Consider the following 22198-nt stretch of genomic DNA (forward strand, 5'->3'; position numbering starts at 1 on the left):
GCCCCCACAACGCCCCCACACCCCAACCCCCCCACACCCCACAACAGCAATCTGAATTGGCAGATAGTACCCTATAATCTGAAAATGTTGAATGCAATTATTTATACTTATTTAATGCATTCAATGTAGTGTTGTTACAAAAACATCTTTGCTGGATTTTTTGATTTTTTTTAATATATGGTAACACCCATAAGTGGTCTAAGGATCCTAAGATACAAATCAAATGGTTGGAAAAAAATATTTTACAGCTCTGACATAACTAATGCAATAAGGTAAAAATACATAACATGGCAATTGAATCCCTTGTTATTATAATGTTCATACAAGAAAAGGATTGCTTAAGTGATACATAAAAAGTGTACCAATTTAGTATTTACCGTGCATGTAGGAAGACCAGAGTCTTCAGAAGTCACTCGTAGTCCATTTTCCAAAACAGTGACTTTTGTCTCTGGAATATTCAGAACATGTGCAGCTGTTGCTTGTGTGGCCTGGAATCTATTCCAGTTGTACAGGATGGGCTAAAATAAAGATAAATAAATAAAATAAATATATTTTAATAATTTGTAAAGAGACTACATAATTGTACCTAAACACATTAAAAAGTAGACTTGTAATCGATCATTTTCTTAATGATGAACATGCACAGTGTCTGTAAAGACAATTCTCTAAGTCTTTCAGGATGGAAAACTTCTACAGGGTTGCTCATACTTATTATTTACTGGGATGTGGACATTGAGTGGCTCGCTAGGCCATTTCAAAGAGTAGTTAAGAATTGGCCACATAGCTGTGGTTGTGGAGTCAAAATAGGGCAGATCAGGTAAGACAGCACATTCCCTTCCCTAGAAGACATTAGAGAACCAGATGGACTTTTGCAATAATCAAGGAAAATTATCACAGTCACCATGACTGAGACTATTGTTAAGGTTTAGATTCACGAACTGAATTTAAATTCCACTAGTTTCATGTGTCCCCAATGCTTTAGCCTGGGCCTCTTGACTACTCGCCTAGTGACATTACATCACTGTCTCCTCCAATTATGCAAATCCATGTATAACTTTAATTTACTTTCACATTTTCAATTATCTCCAGCTAAAGCTAATTGAGAAATCACTTGGCATTTCTAAATTCTTTACTACCACAGGAAAATTAGCCTTTTTATTTAACCAGTCATTCCATTGCTGTGAGCTATAAGTGATGTTTAGCTATGATTGCAATTCACTTTTTACTTCTTTCTCACAAACTCATCACAACAGCTGAATATGTATCTTCTTGAGCTTTGATTTTTACCAAGCCTTACGTTAGGAAGAGTTATCTTCATAGAATCCCTACAGTGTGGAAACAGGCCCTTCGGCCCAACAAGTCCACACCGACCCTCAGTGCATCCCACCCAGACCCATCCCCGTATAACCCACCTAAGCTACACATCCCTGAATGCTACGGGCAATTTAGCATGGCCAATCCACCTAACCTGCACATCTTTGGACTGTGGGAGGAAACCGGAGCACCCGGAGGAAACCCACGCAGACACGGGGAGAATGTGCAAACTCCACACAGACAGACACCCGAGGCTGGAATCGAACCTGGGTCCCTGGTGCTGTGAGGCAGCAGTGCTAACCACTGTGCCACCGTGCCGCCCACCATGGGTACCTTCCTTTTGCCAACGTACATCCAAGAATTAGATTCAAATGTAAATAATTACAGATGAACAACTTGCAATTCTCGAATGCCTTCACAACCTTAGAAAGACTCATAATACAATTGCAGCACCGTGGCTCAGTGATTAGCACTGCTGCCTCACAGCATCTGGGACCCGGGCTTGATTCTACCCTCGAGCAACTGCCTGTGTGGAGTTTGCATACTCTCCCTGAGACTGCGTGGACTTCCCCCAGGTTCTCTAGCTTCCTCCCATGGTCCAAAGATGTGCAGGTTAGGTGGATCTGCCATGCTACATTGCTCATAGTGTCCAGGGACGTGTAGGTTAGGTGGATTAGCCGTGGAAAATGCAGGGTTATAGTGATAGGGTAGGTCTGGGTGGGATGTTCTTCAGAGGGTCGGTATGGACACAATGTTTAGACCTGCTTCCACACTACAGGGATTCTATGATTTCAGTACTTTAAGAGGTGTAATAACTTTCAACACATCCTGGTGCCACAAACACTACTGAAATAAACGATCAGATACTTTGCCAGGACAGTAGAGGAAATCGGCTGTTCATCTTCAAAAAAATGTCAGTGGATCTTCTTCATTCACTTCAGAATGACTGACATCTCACCCAAAAGTCAGAGCCTCCCATAGTACAGCAATCCCTCACTGCTCTGGTCTATCCGCCTATATCTAAATCACTGGAGTACAGTTTGATCCCAACATCTGGATTTATAATCGAGAGCATGCCCATTTGTATTTCACGTTTATATGTTTATGTATGAAACGTAAAACAATCAAAACAAAGAATCTGTCATCAATTAGAAGTAAAACTTCAACTTTCAGTTTTAAGTATTATTACCGCATGGCGAAAGTATAACTGGCCGGCTGGCGGTAGCGATTCCAAACGGTTAATTGGTCCTGACAACCATTCTCATGGCCCACATCAAAACCGTCACCAAACAACTCCTTCACATGACCCACACATGTTTTTTCCCAGCTCCGTATTAATGATATCAGCAAGCTCAAAATCGCCAGGAATAAAAAGTGTCTCGCCTCCAATAACCGTGCTGATCTGCTGTAATCTACAGGCTGTGTCATTTCATTCCTGACCTACCTGTCGCTTCCAGCTGGTCCAAGCCCTTCCGAAAAGTCTCAATCCAGCAACACGACTCAACTGCAGTAAAGACGTCGCCATCTTGCTATTACCACTGCGCACGCGCCAGGCCTGGCGGTGTGTCTTCCGTCATCAGCACGGTGCCACACACAGGCCGGTCCAATCGATCCACGATCGCGTCGATGGATTGGCAGTCCTGCGGGGGAGTTCCGAATGGAGGTATAGCCCCGGTTCTACTGCTCGTTCTGTGGCCGCTGGTTATTGTTCTGAATAGGGTATACCGACAGAGTCACAGAAGATTAACCATAGACTCCCTATAGTGTGGAAACAGGCCCTTCGGCCCAACATGTCCACACCGACACTCACAGCATCCCACCCAGACACATTCCCCTATAACCCACCTAATCCACACATCCCTGAACACTACGGGCAATTTAGCATGGCCAATCCACCTAACCTGCACATGTTTGGACTGTGGGAGGAAACCAGAGTACTCGGAGGAAACCCACACAGACAGTCGCCCAAGGCTGGAATCGAACTGGCGTTGTGAGGCAGCAGTGCTAACCACTGAGCCACCATGCCACCCCTACTTGACATTTCAAATATGAATTAATTCCGTTATTTTCAAAAATAGAAAGCAAAAGGAAAGATGGGAAATTCATCAGAGAGGGTGCAGGACATATTCTGGTTCTAGGTGTTATGGACCAGTCCAGACCCCTTCAAAATATTTTAAGAAGGTAGCCTAGACCCTAACTTTTTCTTGTTTTAAAAGTAGGTGTGAAGTGTGTGTGTTCCAGATGTGTTGCAGCTGGTCAAGCCACTTGACATTAAGCAAAATACAATTTATTTAAATACTATAGTTAAAATACAAACAAAAGCAAGGAATTTGGAATAACAACTAATCAAAAACTTAAGTGAGTAATAGATACAGTACCTATTACTAATTAACTGTTCCAATATATTAACATCCCATAATCACACCTCTGGGCAAAAAGGTAAATTCAGACGCAGATTCTTACAGGCAATTCTCCAATCCAGGAGGAAACAACATTGAGAGATTTCAGAGAATGTAGCAGCTAGGAATCATTTTACTGAAGCTCCAACTCTTTTGGGACCCGAACAGCTTCTGACTACTACAGCTTAAAAAACTAGAAAGCTTGATCTGTGAAAACTAGCCACTCCCCTTCCATTGTTACAACTGTTTTTTAAAAAAACCTAAAGGCCTCCTCTGATTGTTGACTTAGGCTATCCCCCATAGCCAATTAGGGATATAGTTAGGTTAAGCTAGTGGGCAAAAACTTGGCAGATGGAATATAATGTGGGAAAATGTGAGATTATGTACTTTGGCAAGAAGAAAAGAAGAGCTGAATATTATTAAATGGTGAAAGACCACAGAAAGCGACAGAAGGGAGAGATTTGGGAATCATTCGGGAATGACAAAAAGCCACCATCGATGTTCAGTGGGTAACAGGGAAGGTACATAGAATGTTGGCCTTTCTTTCATAAGGAATAGAGAAAGGATAAAAGCAAGGAGGTTTTACTGAAACTATACAAGATATTAGTCAGAGCACAGCTGGGGTAATACAGTAAAAGATTTTGGGTCCCTTATCGAAAGAAAGATAAATTGGCATTTTAGGCAGTCCAGAGAAGGTTCACTAGGCTGATAACAAGTATGGAGGGGCTGTCTTATGAGGAGAGGTTGAGCCAATGAGGCCTGTATTTATTAGCATATGGAAGAATGAGAGGCAACTTTATTTAACGGTACAATATTCTTAGGAGTTTTGACTGGCTGGATGTGGAAAAGTTGTTTCCTCTTGTGAGAGATAGGACCATCAGGTATAATCTCCGAATAAGTGGTCACATATTTAGGGTAAAATCAGAAGTAACACAACACCAGGTTATAGTCCAACAGGTTTATTTGAAATCACAAGCTTAAGAAGTGCTGCTCCTTCATCAGGTGAAGCAAAGGGAAACACACAGTCACAGAATTTATATGCAGAGAGATAATGGCAAGATAATTCCAGGTAATTAAGAGATAAGTGAAAATAGTGTCATCTTATTTTTCATTTTTTGTGATTATCTTTCTGTATTAATTAATCAGAACATAGGTCATCCCTTTACTTGCTATTCAGCTGTTGATACTTTTCTCACACCGTTTGACACTTTTCATCACCTGCAAAGACATTTTATTCAGCCTGTGGACACTCCACTCACACCATTTGTACTTATCTTTTGACACTCTTAATTACGTGGAATTATCTTGCCATTATCTCCGCATATAAATTTTGTGTGTGTGCACTTTCCTTCACTTCACCTGACGAAGGAGCAGTGTTTTGAAAGCTTGTGATTTCAAATAAACCTGTTGGACTATAACCTGGTGTTGTGTGACTTCTGTCTTTGTTCATCTCAGTCCAACATTGGCACTTCCACATCATATTTATGAGACAGAATTACGGAGGAATTTATTTTCTCAGAGAATAATGAATCTGTGAAATTCTTTACTGTAGAGGGTTGGGTTGTTAAGTATATTAAAGACTGAGAAAGATTTTAAATCAATTAGGGAATCAAGGGTTATATTGAAAAAGCAGTAAGGTGGATTAAGGAATATGAGATCAGCCACGATCTCATTGAATGGCCTACTTCTGCTCTTGTGTCTTATGGTCTTATTGCTGCCCCCAACTTTAAGGCCACTACATCTAGGTGACAGTTCCTTCCCTGTGATGCCATTTTTAATCTGACCAGCAGTTAGAATTTTGGGGAGAAACAATGGGTAAAATAGCCTCATTTGCAACAATTCTATGATTCTGCATTACTGTGTAAAACAAAAAACTCATTTGCGATACAAATGTAAATTTGGTTTGTGTGAATAGCAAATAGGTTGTGTTCTTCACCAGTGGAATACACTCAAGTTTATGCAAGACACCATTAGATTGTCACTCATAACTTGGCCTGCAGAACTGTGTCCATAAATGTTATGTTTTGTATTATTATTATTATGTTCTTAATTCTGAATTCTAATTTAGAACATTACTTTGAAGTGTAAAATATAAAATGAAATAATAATATTGATTCAAACTATGCAATTTGAAGTAAAACATTTGCAATTAACGCAATATTTCAGTGACCAAACCTGACCTCAAGTGTGTGAGACTTAAGCACTGAAATCGTAGTTTTGCTTTAGAGATTAAGTGTGAGGACTGAATATTTTTGGATTTATTACTTTTCCTGTTTGTCCTTGGGACACTATAGAGTCACTAACAAGAACAGCATTTATTGCCAATCCGAATTGTTCGTATTTAAATGTTAATTTACAACACAAAACGTACCTGACTACAAAATGTGCACTGTCACTGTTCGAAGTAATTTTTAAAAGAAAATTACTAGCGTTATGGAAACAGTCTATAACACGGAAACTCTCCACAAATCTTGGGAATATCAGTATAGTAAACTAAAGTATAGTTTTAAAGATAGAATATTGGACTTTAGGGAACCTCAACACCACAGAAACTAGCCGAATTAGTAGTCCAGAATTCGAACCGCTGGTCAAATGAAACAATGGAACCGCAGGGCAGGAGCTGACACCGACTTTGTGGTGTCCTTTCCTTATTCCGGGAACAGTTTGGTGCCGCACAAGTGGCTTGTGGTTTCCGGGTGCGTGCATGTCGAGGACGTGAGATTTGATCCTGGGAAATGTGTGGGGATCGTTTTTACTTGACGTGCAGTTAGTCGTTCTGAAGTTAGTATAATTTACTTTAAACTGGATCTGGATAGCATGTTGATGCTTGTCTGAGAGGCGATGCTGACAGAGAGGACTGGGATTACGTGCCTCGCGATCTGTCGGCCTCTCTCGGCTGCCTGTGTCACAGCAGCGACGAAATTGGCGAGTTTCATCGACAGAAACGTGAAGTGCGACCAGAGTGAGCCAGGAGGCGAACTAGTAAAGGCAAAATCCTGCTTTCTTCCCAGGTGAATCTCTAACCGCTCCTTTTAATTGGTTGGGTTCATATTTTATGGCTGTTGTCAAGTTTCACCCTAAATGTTGTCTTTTTTTTAGTTCCAGAAATTATCTAATTCTGTCATTTTTATTAGCAACAGACTCAGCCGAATCGATTAACAGAAACAGGACAAGTTGATTCAAAAGTACCGCAGGATACCGTATCTTGAATTGCGAAACAGATTTTCTTTGTATCTTTTTGTTGCAACTTTTAGATGCGTTTCCAGTACTGTAAATTTGCAACATGTTTTTTTCTTTGTCCTGGGCGACTTAATCAGCCCTAGATTTTGGTGACAGTGCTGATACCGTGTGCACCGTTTTGGGAGGAGTTTCAGCAAAGGAAGTTATTGTAATTCAGGTTTGTCTGACCGGCAACAGGAGGCAACCGACTACCACGTTGTCTTGAAGAATCATTAGAGAAAGTTTGTCTTCCAATCGGACCTTGTGTTTTTGAAACTTGGTCGAATCACTTCCTTTCCATTGGTTTTACTCGTGTGGCTGTTGAGGTGCGGAGAAGGGGGAGGGGGAGGCTAAATCAGGCAATCTCCGGAAAACAAAAAAAAAACTAGGGCCGGGAGTTAAGACATTCCCTATATTCCTGGGGAGGTTTGAAATATAGTGTTTCCAGTCGTCCTAATTGTGAGATTCTACTTTAGTTTTCAGTTTTTAATTGTATTTGTTACAAATTCATTTTATGTAGAACGCAACCAACAATAATCGTACGTTTACAAATAAAATCAAAAACTCATAAATTTTTCTTATTAAATTCCTCTCAAATCTTCAAAGACGCTTTTGCAATATCCGATCCAGGTTAGTCTGACCCACCGTACGCGAAAATGTAACTTGCAAACGGGTTGTAAACCAACTTTACTCTTGTTTCAGAAAAGTGAGCACAGCTCTTAAAATGTCAAATTACAGCTGCAGAATCTCACAGCTCAAAAAAGGAAACCCTTGGTCGTTTTGTTATTGCTGATTTAAAGCTTTTTTTTATACAGTCCTGGAAGCGAATGATAGCGTGTCGTTTGGGTGGCAAATATTTGGTGCCGTTGTTTATTTTAATGGAGGTTGTTAGATCCAGAAAGAATCTCCCTTTGTGCCTCTGACAGTGCACTTCTCAGCAATTTCACTCAGGAGCTGAATGGTTGGATTGCAGTGATAATAAGGCGATCACGTGTTGAAACTGGGCAGAGGCTGAGCTCAGAGCCCTGACTTGTTCTTCTTGTCACATCATCTGCAGGCGGGAACAACAAAGGTGGGGTGGGGTGAGGTGAGGTGGGGTGGGGGGAACATCTACATTGAGAGCATAAAGTCAGAGACTGCGGCGCTGCCTCCTGGATCATTTCGAATTCATCGTTAACATCCAGCAAGGTCCACAATGTTTTCCCTTTCTTTTCTGTGTTCTGCCCTCGCTTCTCTGCTGCTTTTGGAATTAACAGTTCTATTTTGTCTAAATGCAACGACGTAAGCTAAGAAACTATTCCAAACCCTTGCGACAAACTTTAACGCTATTATTAATGTTTGGCGGGGTTAAATGTGTACCGTGATAGTTAGCTGGGTACCGTTTTAACAGTAACAGCCCACGAGCTTTGTTTTACCAATCACAAAGTTTGTGTATGTATTTTAAAGCTTCACGTTGTAATGGTATAAAGGTTACATAAAACGTGATTTCGCACCGGGACAGTAGTTGAGGAGAGAGCCTGTTCATGGGAGATCTGCTCGATAATGGTGCTGAGGCTATCTCAGTATTACATTTGGTAACGGGCAAATTAATAGGTTGTTATTCGGGAAAATTGACCGGTTGATCAAGTAACTGTGGGTCGTTCTTGATCTACACTGTTGTAAACCGGAGATGCCGAGTAAGCTTACCGCAGTGTCATTTAAAGTGCTATTATTGGTGGTCGATCAGTATTAGCGGAATGTGATGCGCAACTACTGAATTGAGTTATATTGCCAATTTGCCTAAATCCCAGCTTCCACTGAGATGCTAGATCATGTGATTACTTTGAAAATACAGCTTTTGCTCTGGTTTTGTTATTATGCACCAGGTTGCAAGGTGCATTCTTTGAAGTTGTTACATGATTTTCTGGCCAAGAGGGTATTAGCATCGTTTGGCATTATTAGTGAACCAATAGGACTAATTTATTTAACATCAATCCTCAGCTGGAACTACACAAAAAAAAATGAAAGTGACAATTAACATTAAATCCTTATTTGGATAACATAATTAGAGAAATGTGAACTGGGATTTTCTACTTTGCAGACATTTGAATATATGTTTATAGAAGTTTGAAAAGTCTTGATTTATGTTCTTAGTGATTATTATGTAACTGCATTTCTTTAGATTACACTACAGAGCAGAAGGAAACATGGATGCAAAGCTTGAAGAAGAGGTTCCTGTTTCAAGCAGCCATTATCCAAAGGAAGCTGTGAAGAAACGATCAGGGATTGCAAGCCGTGAGGCAAGAGGAAGCTCATCATCCCGATCCTCCAGGAAAAGCTTCAGATTGGATTACCGTTTGGAAGAAGATGTAACAAGATCCAAAAGAGGGAAAGATGGCAGATTTGTCAATCCCTGGCCAACCTGGAGCGATCTTGCTTTCACAAATGTGCTAAAGTTTGCTGTGATGGAGAGGGACCATACTAACATCCCAAGTTCTAAGGCGGTGAGTGGCTTGATCAAATATCGGGCTGCAAGTATTTCAACTGCTTATTGTTCACCTATGATTATAGCTTTAACAGTGGTTTATTTTATTATTTATGTAAGTTTTTTTTATTTTCATTGTATCCGCACTTAAAGATCATATGAAGCAATTGTGTGCAACATAAGCAACATTTTGGTCATTTATGTAATTACATAATTAATATCTGTCAATGGAATACAGTTTTCATTTCAAGGTGTAAGTTACAGTCCTCGTAGTGAAAATGTTAAAAATAAATTAGTTTATGTAGCAACCTAATGTCACTGTAGGAGTTCTAAACTTAGTGCTATGTAAGAAGTGGAACTGGTTTGATTCATCTATTCTTCACCTTTCCTAGTCTGGCACAAGACGAAAGTGAAATCAAAGTCCACTGATTAAGGTGATGCCAAGCTGAGTTGAAGAAAAAATTCAAATCGCAACAGGAAGGGAAGATTGAGAGTCATAGGGGAATTTGACAGAAAAGACTGAGTTATAGTCAACAGCAGAGTTGTGAATTAAACAGAAAAAGCATAACGGGAGAAGGAAGCATGGTTATGTTTATGTTAATATAATGTAGTTTAGGAGGAATGAAGAAAATTCAAAGAAGCAATAACAGTAAGATTATGTAAAACAAAAGAAAATGACAAGAATGCTAGGCATGGGAGGAGACAGGCTTGAGGTAACAGTGAGAGGGGGATCACTGCTTTACCCTTAAAAACTGGTCAGTTGTATATTACCTTTTACAGCTTTTTTGTTCAGTAAGTGAATAACTGAATCTGAATAATTTTCTTTTCAAAAAAATGTTTCCTTGTTACAATTGCAATCACAAACCTACTTATAAATTCATGTCTATGGATTGCTGGTTTACCTAAAATTAAACCATCCTTTAAAGGCTGTGCTACATATACTGAGCTATGCTGATTTACAGATGCATGTGAAGATACAGTTTATTTTTAGGATAGTTTATACTGGGAATAATACACATAAGAACGCTATTAGGTCTATTTATTTCTTGTGCTGAAGTGACGATGCTTGAGGCACTTAGCACCACCCGGACTGGTGAAACGTGATTCTTTAATTTCAGTGTTTGGATAAAAGGTTTAAAATAAAGTTTTAAGTTTGTCATTGCATTTATCTGGCTTTTATTAAGAAACTCGGATGAAATGCTTAGACGCACAATATAGGATGCTACTTAGACTAGGAGGATAGGTGAAGCCATTGCAGTACTAGAGATGAGATGTTTCCATGCTCAGATTCTAAACATTTGTAGATTATAAGGAGAATAAAAGGTTAAAAGCAGTGAGGAATGAACGAGAGATTAGAAGACGAGAATATTGATTCTGTGGAATGTTATGGAAGAGAAATGTGCACTACTGAAGATGTGAAAATTTCATTTGAGGTCAGACAAAACTGAAAGGGCAAGAATGCTGCACATTCTAACGTCCTGGACATTTAAGTATAAACTTCAGCATCAATACGAAATGTTATTGGCATAAACATTTAGAATTAATTTATCATATAAATAATGCCAACTGTAATTCAGTATAGTTAACTATAAGCTAGTGGATACTTATGAGACCAATATAAAAACATTTGTTCATCAGTCTTAATGTCTCCTTCTTTGCCACGGTGTCATTTAATGTTCTTTCCTGTGAAGTGTTTTGATATGTTTCACTACGTTGAAGGTGCAAACTATTGTCTGCATATTAATTTGAACACTACTACTGCATGCCTGATAAAAGAAATAAATATAAAAGAAAATTAAATGTAGAGATGAAAGGAAGCTTCCAAAAATGTACAAATAATTATTCTCTCCTTTGGCTAAGCAACTAAGTGTTCTGCAGTTGCTTATTTAGAGTTAATACAAAGTCTTTATATATAAACAATTGTAATATAAAGCAAACATATTGTATTCAAAAACCACTATCATGTCATGTTGAATGTGCTTTACTTAGTAAGGAAGGAAGACTTGCATATTAGAACTGGCCACTCCAATGTCTAAATTGTTACGCTGGCATCTGCTTTATAATATTAAAAAGTTGTCCAAGTATATTTAGTCTTCAAACATAACAACAAAACTTGCCTGGACAATTTACCATTCTACTGTACACCTGGTGATCAGAAAAATGATGGAAGCAGACATCAACAGTGCCAGCAAGTAAAATATTTATTAATATCTTCTCAGCAATGGTCAATTTGGTTTCTGTCAGAATACCCTGGCTCCCAAGCCCTTTGTAACAATCTTGATTCAAACATAGATCCAAATGTAGAATTGGTTTCTCTGTTCATGGGATGGTGGACATTACTGGCCAGCCCAGCATTTATGGCCTATCCCAAATTGTCCTTCAGAAGGTTGTGATGAGAGTTATTCTTGAACTGTTGCAGTGTCTAGGGTGTAGGTTCATCCACAGTGCTGTCAGGAAGGTAGTTTTATGATTGGGCTCAGCGTATATGAAGGCATGCTGATATAGTTCCAAGCCAGGTATGTTGCTTGGAGGGGATCTCGCATTCCAGACTGCCAGGAAAATAAAAGGGAGAAAAACTGAATAGTAAGGCACTGTGGACCGCTAGAAAAATTGAGGTGCAAACTGGGGTAAGTTGACACATCCTTCAGTATCTGAAGGTATGTCTGGCACAAAGGATAATGTTTCTAGGTATCTTAGCAATCTTAGTCACTGGTTCTCATTTCAGAAGTTTATCCAGGAAGTGTCTTCCACCCAACCACTTTAGCAGCTTCATTGATGACTTTTTCTTCATTTTAATATCAGTATTATGAGCAAATTGCTGATAATAGATAAGTGTTCAGCTTCATTCGCAGCCAGTGTCATTCTATAGAAAACCTGGACAATATCCAGTCTTTGGCTGACAGCATGTGTGCCTTATAATTGCCAGATAATAAGATTTCTTGCAGGAAAAATATTCTAACCCGCCACTCATGACCTTCAATATCAACACTATCACTGTGAACGTACTTCATCAACAGCTGGGGGTTCACTATTGCCTTGACGTTTTAATACTACTACCCTTTACAATGTTGGCTGGAAGGACAGGCAGAATTTGCAGGTTGGATGCTCTGCAATGAGTACCCATTTCCTTATTCCCAAAATATCCTCCATCATCTACAAATTTTAAGTGAGAAGTGATGGACACTTGCCTGATTATATGCAACTCAATCCACACTGAAGATTGTTCAACACCAATAACAGTGGGCCAATCTACTTGATTAGCATCTCTGCCATTAAACTTAATATCAATTATCTGCTGTACGCACCACAGCATTCAGGATGCACTGCTGCAACTAGCCAAGTTTACTTAAACAGGACTTGAACAGACATAAACTGTGGACTAGTAACACCACTACTGACCGAGCTGGCTAAATCCTGGCAATTCCTATTGCCCAGAAACTAAACTGGACTAGCCATATAAATATAGTAGCCATAAGAACAGGTCAGAGGCTGGGAATTGTGTGATGCATAACACACTTCATGACTGCATAAAGCCTGTCCACTATCTGCAAGACACAAGTCAAGTGTGATTCCACATGCCCAGATAAGTGAATCTCCAACAACAGTTAAGGAGATCAACATTATCCAAGACAAATGTGTACCTTTTACCAAATGCACTCACCAAGGATCCCTCGACATCACCTTCAAAACCTGTGACCTCTACCACCTAGAAGAACAAGGATAGCAAATGCATGGGAATATTACCGCCTGGCAACTTTCTCTTCATCCTGACTTGGAACTATATCATGGTTTATTCACTGTAGCTGGGTCAAAATCTTGGAACTCCCTAACGCATGGAGTGTGTTACTACACTACATGAACTGCGATGGTTTGAGAAGACAGCTCACCATCACCTCCTTGAGGGCAATTTGAGGATGGACAACAAATGCAGACCTAGCCTGGATCCCCATCATTCATAAAAGAATAAGAGCTTCGAGTTATTGTCAAATAGCTCTCCTCAGGCACCATTTCCATGTATGGGCTTTGGCCAGAAAGTTTCGTAAATACTTGAATGGAAAAATTAGCTTCTAAATATACAGGAAGCAATAATAATCACCCTAACTTTCAATTTGTGACTTAGATGCTTCATTTATAGGGGTCCACCTGTCTAAAGATAATGTAAAATCACATTCAGAATTATGGCTTTTACTGCACTGCATTTCTGTCAAATTATGTTGAGTTGACTGAGATTTGCTGTGTGACACTAATTTGTACTAGCAAGCTACAGAGCAGAATTACATTTATTTAAAAAATCTTTTTCTGTCTGCCTGTAGGAACTTGATGAAGGATTGCCAATATTAGAACCGTACTTTGTAAAAAACCCAGAGCTGGTCGGGAGTTTGGGGAATGGAATTCGAGTGACCTGGTTAGGACATGCATCGCTGTTGGTAGAAATGGAAGGACTGACTTTTCTGACAGATCCCATCTTCAGCCAAAGAGCTTCACCTGTGCAATTCTTTGGACCAAAACGTTTTCGAAACCCACCATGCACAGTGGCACAGTTGCCCAAAATAGACGCTGTGGTAATCAGTCATACTCACTATGATCATTTGGATTACAATACAGTGCTAAGTCTTAATGAGCGCTTTGGGGGTGACTTGAGGTGGTTTGTACCACTGGGTCTCTTGGACTGGATGCAGAAGTGTGGCTGTGAAAACATAATTGAGTTGGACTGGTGGGAAGAGAACTGTGTTCCTGGCCATGATGAGGTGACATTTGTGTTTACACCAGTGCAACACTGGAGCAAACGTACTGTAAGAGATGACAACAAGGTGCTGTGGGGAAGTTGGTGTGTTCTGGGGCCCTGGAATAGATTTTTTTTTGCTGGAGATACAGGTTACTGTGTAGCCTTTGAACAAATAGGGAAAAGATATGGACCATTTGACCTTGCTGCTATTCCTATCGGAGCGTATGAACCAAGGTATGTCAATTTTTGCATGATTTTCTTCCTCAACATTTTAAAAAATGGTGTGTATTTGATGCTCCCCTACATTGAATAGATTGCTATTCTTTGCTATTTATTAGAATCAATTACTTCCAGGTTAGTTCATTTGATCCAGTTCAATAATCAGTCAAACTGGCCCCTTCCTGCTGTCCCTACACATCCTCATTTTTGATGGTTCATATTGCTGTAATTGGCTTGCATGTAAATTTCTAATTGGCTGCATGGGTGATTACTGATGGTTAATAATTTTAAAAAACAAAAAAATAAAGTCACGGTGATTTGGTGGTGGCAAAGTCGTTGTGTGGGTAATAACACTTGCAGAGATATAAAAATAAACAGTCAAGTTGATGGTTTTACTCTCTAACATTAAGAATTTGCTAGTTAACTCCATGTTGGTATGAAAAGATATCAAATAACTTAATGATGAAATTGCCACCAGGAAGAATCTAATATTTTTCATTTTTTGGCAAGATGAAAGTGCAAAGCCAATAAATGATTTGTGAAAAGACATTTACCAGAAACAAATCATATCTAATGTCATGGCCTGAGTGCCTTTGCATTTGTTTTATGTTTTACTAAGGCACCAATGTGAGAGATGCCTTATCAGTATTGTCTCTACACCACATCTTATTGCATCACCGGATATACAGAAAATTCTACTATACCTTATAATTTTTTTGTGTGGGTAACCGAGAGTGTTGCTGCTGCTCAAAATAAGATGTTTTTAGGAAGCTATGATTTAGTCGGTAACTGAAGTGCCTACTGTGAAACTGGGACACGTAAATCAGGAAGATCCTCTAGTTTGATTTCCAGTTTGAGTTGAGTTTGCTGATTTTGGGTGACATTAAAAATAGCTGAAATTTGCTTAAATGGCCCTTGGATTTGGGTGGGGATAAGGTGGCGAGTCAGTTTTAGGTAGCTATGTAAAGAACTCTGCGTGTGTGGAGACTTGGTAAAAACAGAATTGAGCACATCTATGGTGTTCCAACAGTTCAATCTCCAGCTGAGTTTTTGATCCTGGAGTGGAAGTGAATGAATGCTCATAATAGGCCAGTTGGTTGGCATGTCAGTTTCTCAGCTCCATCCTGCCACTGGGCTTATTTTTTGTGGTGGCTATGGAAGTTTGCATTGTAAGCTGTCTTCACTCAGGCAGCCAGCTGGTCAGGCTCATTAAGAGGCTCTTGAGGTCAGTTTAGAAGAAACTGACCAGAGTTCTCCTGCCAGGTGGGAGAGACCAAGTTTGGTACCTGGACATGGCCTTCATGTGACATTCCAGGAATAGGTGGGAGAGAAACCTCCTAGCAGGGTTAGAGGTCCTGTCTGCCTTCAAGTTCAATTCCCGCATGGATAGAGAATTGGCTAACTAATAGAAGACAGAGAGTGTGATAAGGGGGGCATTTTCAGGATGGCAGCTTGTAGCTGGTGGAGTACTGCCCCATTTATTTACAATGTATTTGATGACTTGAATGATGAAAATGAATTTACTGTCACCAAGTTTGGAAGTAACATTAAAATAATTGTCAAAGCAACTAATGAGTATGACATAATGATCTGTATACACTTCAAGTGAGTGGGCAAAAATGTGGCAGAAGGAATATAATATGATGTTATACACTTTGGCAGGAAGAATAGAAGAGCTGAATATTATGTAAATAGTGAAAGACTGCAGAAAGTTGCAGTACAGAGGGATGTGGAGGTCTTTGTGCATGAATAACAAAACACTAACATCCAGGTTCAGCAGATCATTGACCATAAGACCACAAACTATAGGAGAGAACTAGGCTATTTGGCCCATGGAATCTGCTCCGCCATTCGATCATGGCAGATATGTTTCTGAACCACATTCTCCTGCCTTCTCCCTGGAACCTTTTAATCTCCTTACTAGTTAAGAACCTTTCTATCTCTGTCTTAAATGCATTCAATGACTTGGCTTTCACAGCCTTCCGTGGCAATGAGTTCCACAGATTCAATGCCCTCTGGTTGCAGAAATTCTTCCTCATCTTAGATCTAAAGAATTGTTTGCTCACTCTGAAGCTGTACCCTTGGGTCCCCAGTCTTTTTCACCCTACCCAGGCCTCTCAGTATTCTGTAGGTTCCAATGAGATCCTCCTCTTGTCCTTCTAAACTCCATCGCATACAGACCCAGTGTCTTCAACTGCTCCTCCTACAACAACTCTTTCAACCCTGGGATTGTTCTTGTAGGCGTGTCTAGAGTAAGTTTACAAGGCCAGTACATCCTTCCTGAGATAGGGGGCCCAAAACTGCTCACAATATTCCAAATGTATTCTGACCAAAGCCTTATACAGCTTCAGCAGTACATCCCTACTCTTGTATTCTAGCCCTCTTGAAATGAATGCTAACATTGCATTTGCCTTCCTAACCGCCAAATGAACCTGCATGTTAACCTTAAGAGAATCCTGAACTAGGACTCCCAAGTCCCTTTGTGCTTCAGATTTCCAAAGCCTTTCCCCATTTGTAAAATAGTCCATGCCTCTATTCTTCCTACTAAGGTGCATAGCCTCATACTTTCCCAGATGATTGTATTCCATCTGTCACATTTTTGCCCACTCTCCTTGCCTGCCCAATTCCTTCTGCAGCCTCCCTGCCTCTTCTACGCTACCTGTACCTCCACTTATCCCTCCATCTATCTTTGTACCATCTGCAATTCCTTTGTCCAGAACATTTCATGTTTAATATGAATAATTTTGGTCCCAGCACTGACTCCTGTGGAATTCTGAGTCACTAGCTATTTTTCATCCTTTTCCCCCCTTATTCTTCCTAAGTTTTCCTCTACTGGTTTTTAAAGGTTTCCCAATTCTCTGCCTTCCCACTAGTCTTCACCGCATTGTATGATTTTCCTTTTACTTTTACGCTGTGCCTGACTTCCCTTCCCAGCTGTGGTTGCCCCGTCCTCCCCTTAGAATGTTTTGACTGTTTTGGGATGAATTTCTGCTGTGCTTCCCAAATTACCCCCAGAAACCCCTGCCATTTCTGCTCCACCGTCTTCCCATTACTTTCACTCAATTGTAATACTATTACATCTTAGACAAGCTTCTGTATCAAACTGCAGGGTGAATTCTCTCATACTATGGTCACTGCCCCCTAGGGTTCCTTCACCATAAGCTTCCTAATTAAGTTTGCCTCATTGCACATCACTAAATCCAGAATTGCCAATTCCCTAGTGGGCTCTACCACAAGCTGCTCTAAAGAAAACATCTCATAGACAAATTCCTTTTCTTGGCATCCGCTACCAATGTGATTTTCGCAGTCCACCTGCATACTGAAGTCCCCCATAATTATTGTGATAGTGCCTTTCTTACATGCCTTTTCTATGCACTGATTTATTTTTTGTTCCACATCTGCCACTCTACGGCCCATTGGCCCAACTGATCAAGGTTCTGTTGTACTCTGAGATAATCTTTACTGACGACTACACCCTTTTTTTTTTTTTTTTGGAGTCATCAGCAAATTTACTAACCATGCCTCTTACATGTCCAAACCATTTATATAAACAATGAAAAGCAGCGGACCCAGCACCGATCCTTATGGCACACTGCTGGTCACAGGCCTCCAGTATGAATAGTAGCGCTGTACCATCACCATCTGTCTCCTGCCTTCAAGCCAACTTTGCATTCATTTGGCTAGTTCACCCTGGATCCCATGTGATCCAGTCTTACTAACCAGTCTACCATGTGGAATCTTGTCGAATGCTTTGCTGAAATCCATACAGACAATGCCTACCGCTCTGCCTTCTTCAATTGTTTTTGTCATCTCTTCAAAAATAAAACTCAATCAAGCTAGTGAGACAAGATTTCCCATGCACAAAGCCATGTTGACTATTCTTAATCAGTCCTTGCCTTTCCAAATACATGTAAATCCTGTCACTCAGAATCCCCACCAACAACTTACCCACCACTGACATCAGGTTCACCAGTGTCTAGTTCCCTGGCTTTTCCTTACAGCATTTTTAAAAAAGTGGCACTACATAGCCAACCTCCAGTCTTCTCGCACCTCACCCGTGGCTGTTAATGATAGAAATATCTCTGCAAGGGGCCCAGCAATCTCTTCCCTAGCTTCCCACAAGGTTCTGGGAAACACTTGATCAGGTCCTCCGGATTTATACCTTTCGATGTTTTAAGACCTCTAGCACCTCCTCTTTTGTAATATGAAATCTTTTCAAACTATCACTACTTATTTTCCCAAATGCCGTAGCTTCTGTGCCCTTCTCAACAGTAAATACTAACTTGAAATATTTGTTTATTATTTCACCCATCTCCTGTGGTTTCACACATAGATGGCCATGGTGATCCTTAAGGGGCCCTTTTCTCTCTCTATTTACTATGTCACCCCTAATGTACTTGGAGAATCTCTTTGGATTCTCGTTAACTCTATTTGCCAATGCTATCTCAAGTACCCTTTTTGCCCTCCTGATTTCACTGTTAAGTATATTCCCACTGCTCTTATACTCCTCTAGGGATTGACTCGATAACTGATTATATATGCCTCCTTTTTCTTGACCAGAGCTTCAATTTCTGTAGTCATACAGTATTCCCTATACTTACCAGCTTTGCCCTTCACCCTAACAGGAACATATGGTCTTTGAACATTTGTTATCTCAATTTTAAAGGCCACCCACTTTTCAACCATCCCTTTATCTGCGAATAGCCTCCACCAGTCAATTTTTGAAAGTTCCTGTCTAATAGCTCAAAACTGGCCTTAATCCAATTTAGAAGTTTGACTTTTTGATCAGTTCTGTCCTTTTCAATAACTGTTTTAAAACAAATAGAATTATGATCACTTGCCCCAAAATTCTCCCCCACTGTCACCTCTGTAACTTGCCCTGCTTTATTTCCCAACAGAAGGTCAAATATTGATCCTTCTCTAGTAGTATATCCATATATTCAGTAAGAAAATTTTCTTGTGCACACTTAACAAATTCCTTCCCATCCAGGCCCTTAACACTATGACAGTCCCAGTCTATATTTGGAAAATTAAAATCCCCTACCATTGCAACCTTATTATTCTTACAGATATCTGAGATCTCCTTACATATTTGCTCCTCAATTTCCCGTTAAGTATTTGGGGGCCTATAATACAATTCCAACACGGTGATCATCCCATTCCTATTTCTCAGTTCCACCCATATAAATTCACTGGACGATCTCCCAGGAATATCCTCCCTAAGTACTGCTATAATGTTATGCCTAACCAAAAACACCACTCCCCCTTCCTCTCTCGCTTCCTTTCCATCCTCCTTGTAGCATCTATAGCCTGGAGAATTAAGCTGCCAGTCCTGTCCATCCCTGAGCCATGTTTCTGTAATAGCTATGATATCCCAGTCCCATGTTCCTAGTCATTCCCTGAGTTCATCTGCCTTACCTATAAGGCCTCTTGCATTGAAGTAAATGCAGTTTAATGTATCGGTCGTACCTCGTTCTCTGCCAGACTCTTGTCTGCCTTGACTATAAGACTTGCGCCTCTTACCCACTATACCAGCCTCAGACTTTTCTCTTTTCTCGCTATCGCTTTGGTTCCTATTCCTTCCCCCGCCACCTTTACTAGTTTAAAGCCTCCTGAGTAGTTCTAGCAAATCTCACCGCAAGGATATTGGTCCACTTTCAAATCAGGTGGAACCCGACCATCTTATACAGGTGATTTCTACCCCTGAAGAGATTCCACTGGTCCAAAAGTGTGATTCCTTGCCCCCTTCACCAGTTCCTCAACTGCGCATTCACCCACCCTACCCTCCTTTCCTACTTTCACTAGCACGTGGCATCGGTAGTAGTCCATTGGCCCCTTATTTAAAGAAAGAGACACTGGCTTTGGGGTCAGTTTAGAGTATGTTCACTAGGTTGATCCCATGTATGGAGGAACTATCTTATGAGGAGAGGCCGAGTAGTTTGGGCTATACTCAGGTTCTTGTGCATTTGAGAACACAGATGGGAAAAGTTTTTTTTTTTTTCCCCTTGTGGGAGAGGCTGCAACCAAAGGGCATAATTTTAGAGTAAGGGATCACCCATTTAAGAGATGAGGAGGAATTTCTTCTCTAAGTACTGGATCTGTGGAATTTTTTAGTGCAGGGGGCTGTCAAGGCTGGGTTTGTTAAGTATATTCAAGGCTGTGATAGATATATTTTTGTCAGTCAAGGAGTCAATGGTTATGGGGATAAGGCAGAAAAATTAATTTGAAGATTATTAGATTTGCTATGATTTCTTTGAATGGCAGGGTAGGCTTAATGGGCCGAATGGCTTGCCTCTGTTCCCATAGCTAATTGTCGTATAGCAACTATTCTATGTTCATCAGCTTCTACTTTGGGACTATCTCATGTTTTCTTGACATTTAGGCAATCAAATTAACTCATTATTTTAATGACCGCTATCAGGTCACCCAGTTTGCCTTCTGAAAAAAGCCCAGCATGTTCAGTAGAGCTGACAATTGCATTATGCTTGTAAAGGTTCTCTGCACTTTTAACATATCAGAACCTGTTTTTATTTTCTCTCTTTAATTAAGAATACATCTGCATCACTTTATTCTATATCCTTTTTCTTTCCATTTTAAAACTGGGGCTTAGGCATTGGAGTAATATAGGTGATATTGGACCAGCTATCCATAAAACATGCCTCCCCATTTTCCTTTCTATTGACTTTAGCAGAAATTAAAATCGTGTGATGTATAAAGCCCATCAGTACAACTAGTGTTTCTTTGTATCCCAAAGTCAAAGGTGCCTCAATTGACCCTCTGCTGAGAGTCACTGCATCAGCTACATTGAGGTGAGGAAAGCAGGATTTTTAACCCAGAAAAAATTAAAATCCATGATCTGTATATTTTGTGAATTCAGATAGACAGTGTAAGCGTGTCTGAAAGGTTGGCTTCCGGTGGCCTCAGCTGGAAGAGAGTTTCTTCGTCTCAGTGTTAGATTAGCTACAAAAACACAAAACTGTCCACAATCATCCTACATGTTCCAATACGAACCAAAGGCCAAAATTCTGCTCCCAGCAGTGGTTCTTCTGAAATTACCGGATTCCCATCCCATTTGAGGGTCATTGAGGATCCAGGGCAGACATTGGACTGAATTCCCAACACTAATTTGTGCATATTCCCACTGCAGTTGCAACAGTGGCATTACTTGATTGATCTTCACTGGAGTAGCTGTGTGCACTTTATTCAAGGGCAGAAACATCTGTGAATTTTGGAATAAGGTCCAGCTGTGGAAGATGGACCTGTCATGAGTGATCTGCTGGATTTGGGGTCCCAGGCAGCCCACTTTACATATGATGTATATATGACACATTGAAAACTTAGGAAGGCCATCTAAGCCCCCCAAAAGATCAGATGTTGTGTAGCTTAATTTCTAGACCTGCTGTTCTTTAGAACTTCAGGCTATTTCCATGGTCTGACCCTCTGAGTTCTGTGCCCTTCTGGACACCAGAACACACCACCTCACTGAAAGTAGCGGTCTCTAGATTTATGCCAGGAACCAGTGGTGTCAGGGGAATGTACAACCATGGCATATGAAGTCCCATTTTTGTAACCTTTGCTTTGCTTTACTAACCTTTCAAGGGAAAGACAGTGACTCCATTTCCTATAATGAGCAGAAATTATCACCATAGGCCGAAACCCAATTTAGCCAGACCTTACATTATACTTCTTAGTCTTTTTAGTGCCAGAGTGAAAAACAGTAACTGAGAACATCTTGGCCTTTTTTTTAAAAAAAAATTATGACTGCCAATCTCTCTGATTTGATCATTTGCTTTGCTTCCATACAAAGAGTGAAAATGTTATTTTTGAAAGATCCTGAAATAGTACACTTAGTTTGTC

At 40.2% G+C, this 22198-nt stretch overlaps 1 protein-coding gene across 9 annotated transcripts in view; it reads left to right on the forward strand.

The window, feature by feature from the left end:
• Positions 1–2864: 2864 nt before the first annotated feature.
• The window catches only part of napepld (N-acyl phosphatidylethanolamine phospholipase D), a 41248-nt gene continuing 21914 nt past the window's right edge, over positions 2865–22198 (forward strand). For 2 of the 9 annotated variants that reach the window (XR_007264485.1, XM_020522799.2), the window contains exons 1-3: positions 6404–6724; positions 9094–9415; positions 13710–14356. Coding sequence is in view for 8 of the 9 variants with exons in the window: in XM_020522799.2 (XP_020378388.1) it covers positions 6555–6724; positions 9094–9415; positions 13710–14356 (1139 nt within the window). In the remaining variant the exon portion in view is untranslated. Of the gene's footprint in view, positions 2978–6403; positions 6725–6847; positions 7563–8018; positions 8214–9093; positions 9416–13709; positions 14357–22198 lie in introns of those variants that run through there. The other 7 variants (XM_048610442.1, XM_048610443.1, XM_048610441.1 and 4 more) reach the window with 7 other exon arrangements.

Source organism: Rhincodon typus, chromosome 22 (genome assembly GCF_021869965.1).
Source record: "Rhincodon typus isolate 14 chromosome 22, sRhiTyp1.1, whole genome shotgun sequence".
Taxonomy (NCBI): domain Eukaryota; kingdom Metazoa; phylum Chordata; class Chondrichthyes; order Orectolobiformes; family Rhincodontidae; genus Rhincodon; species Rhincodon typus.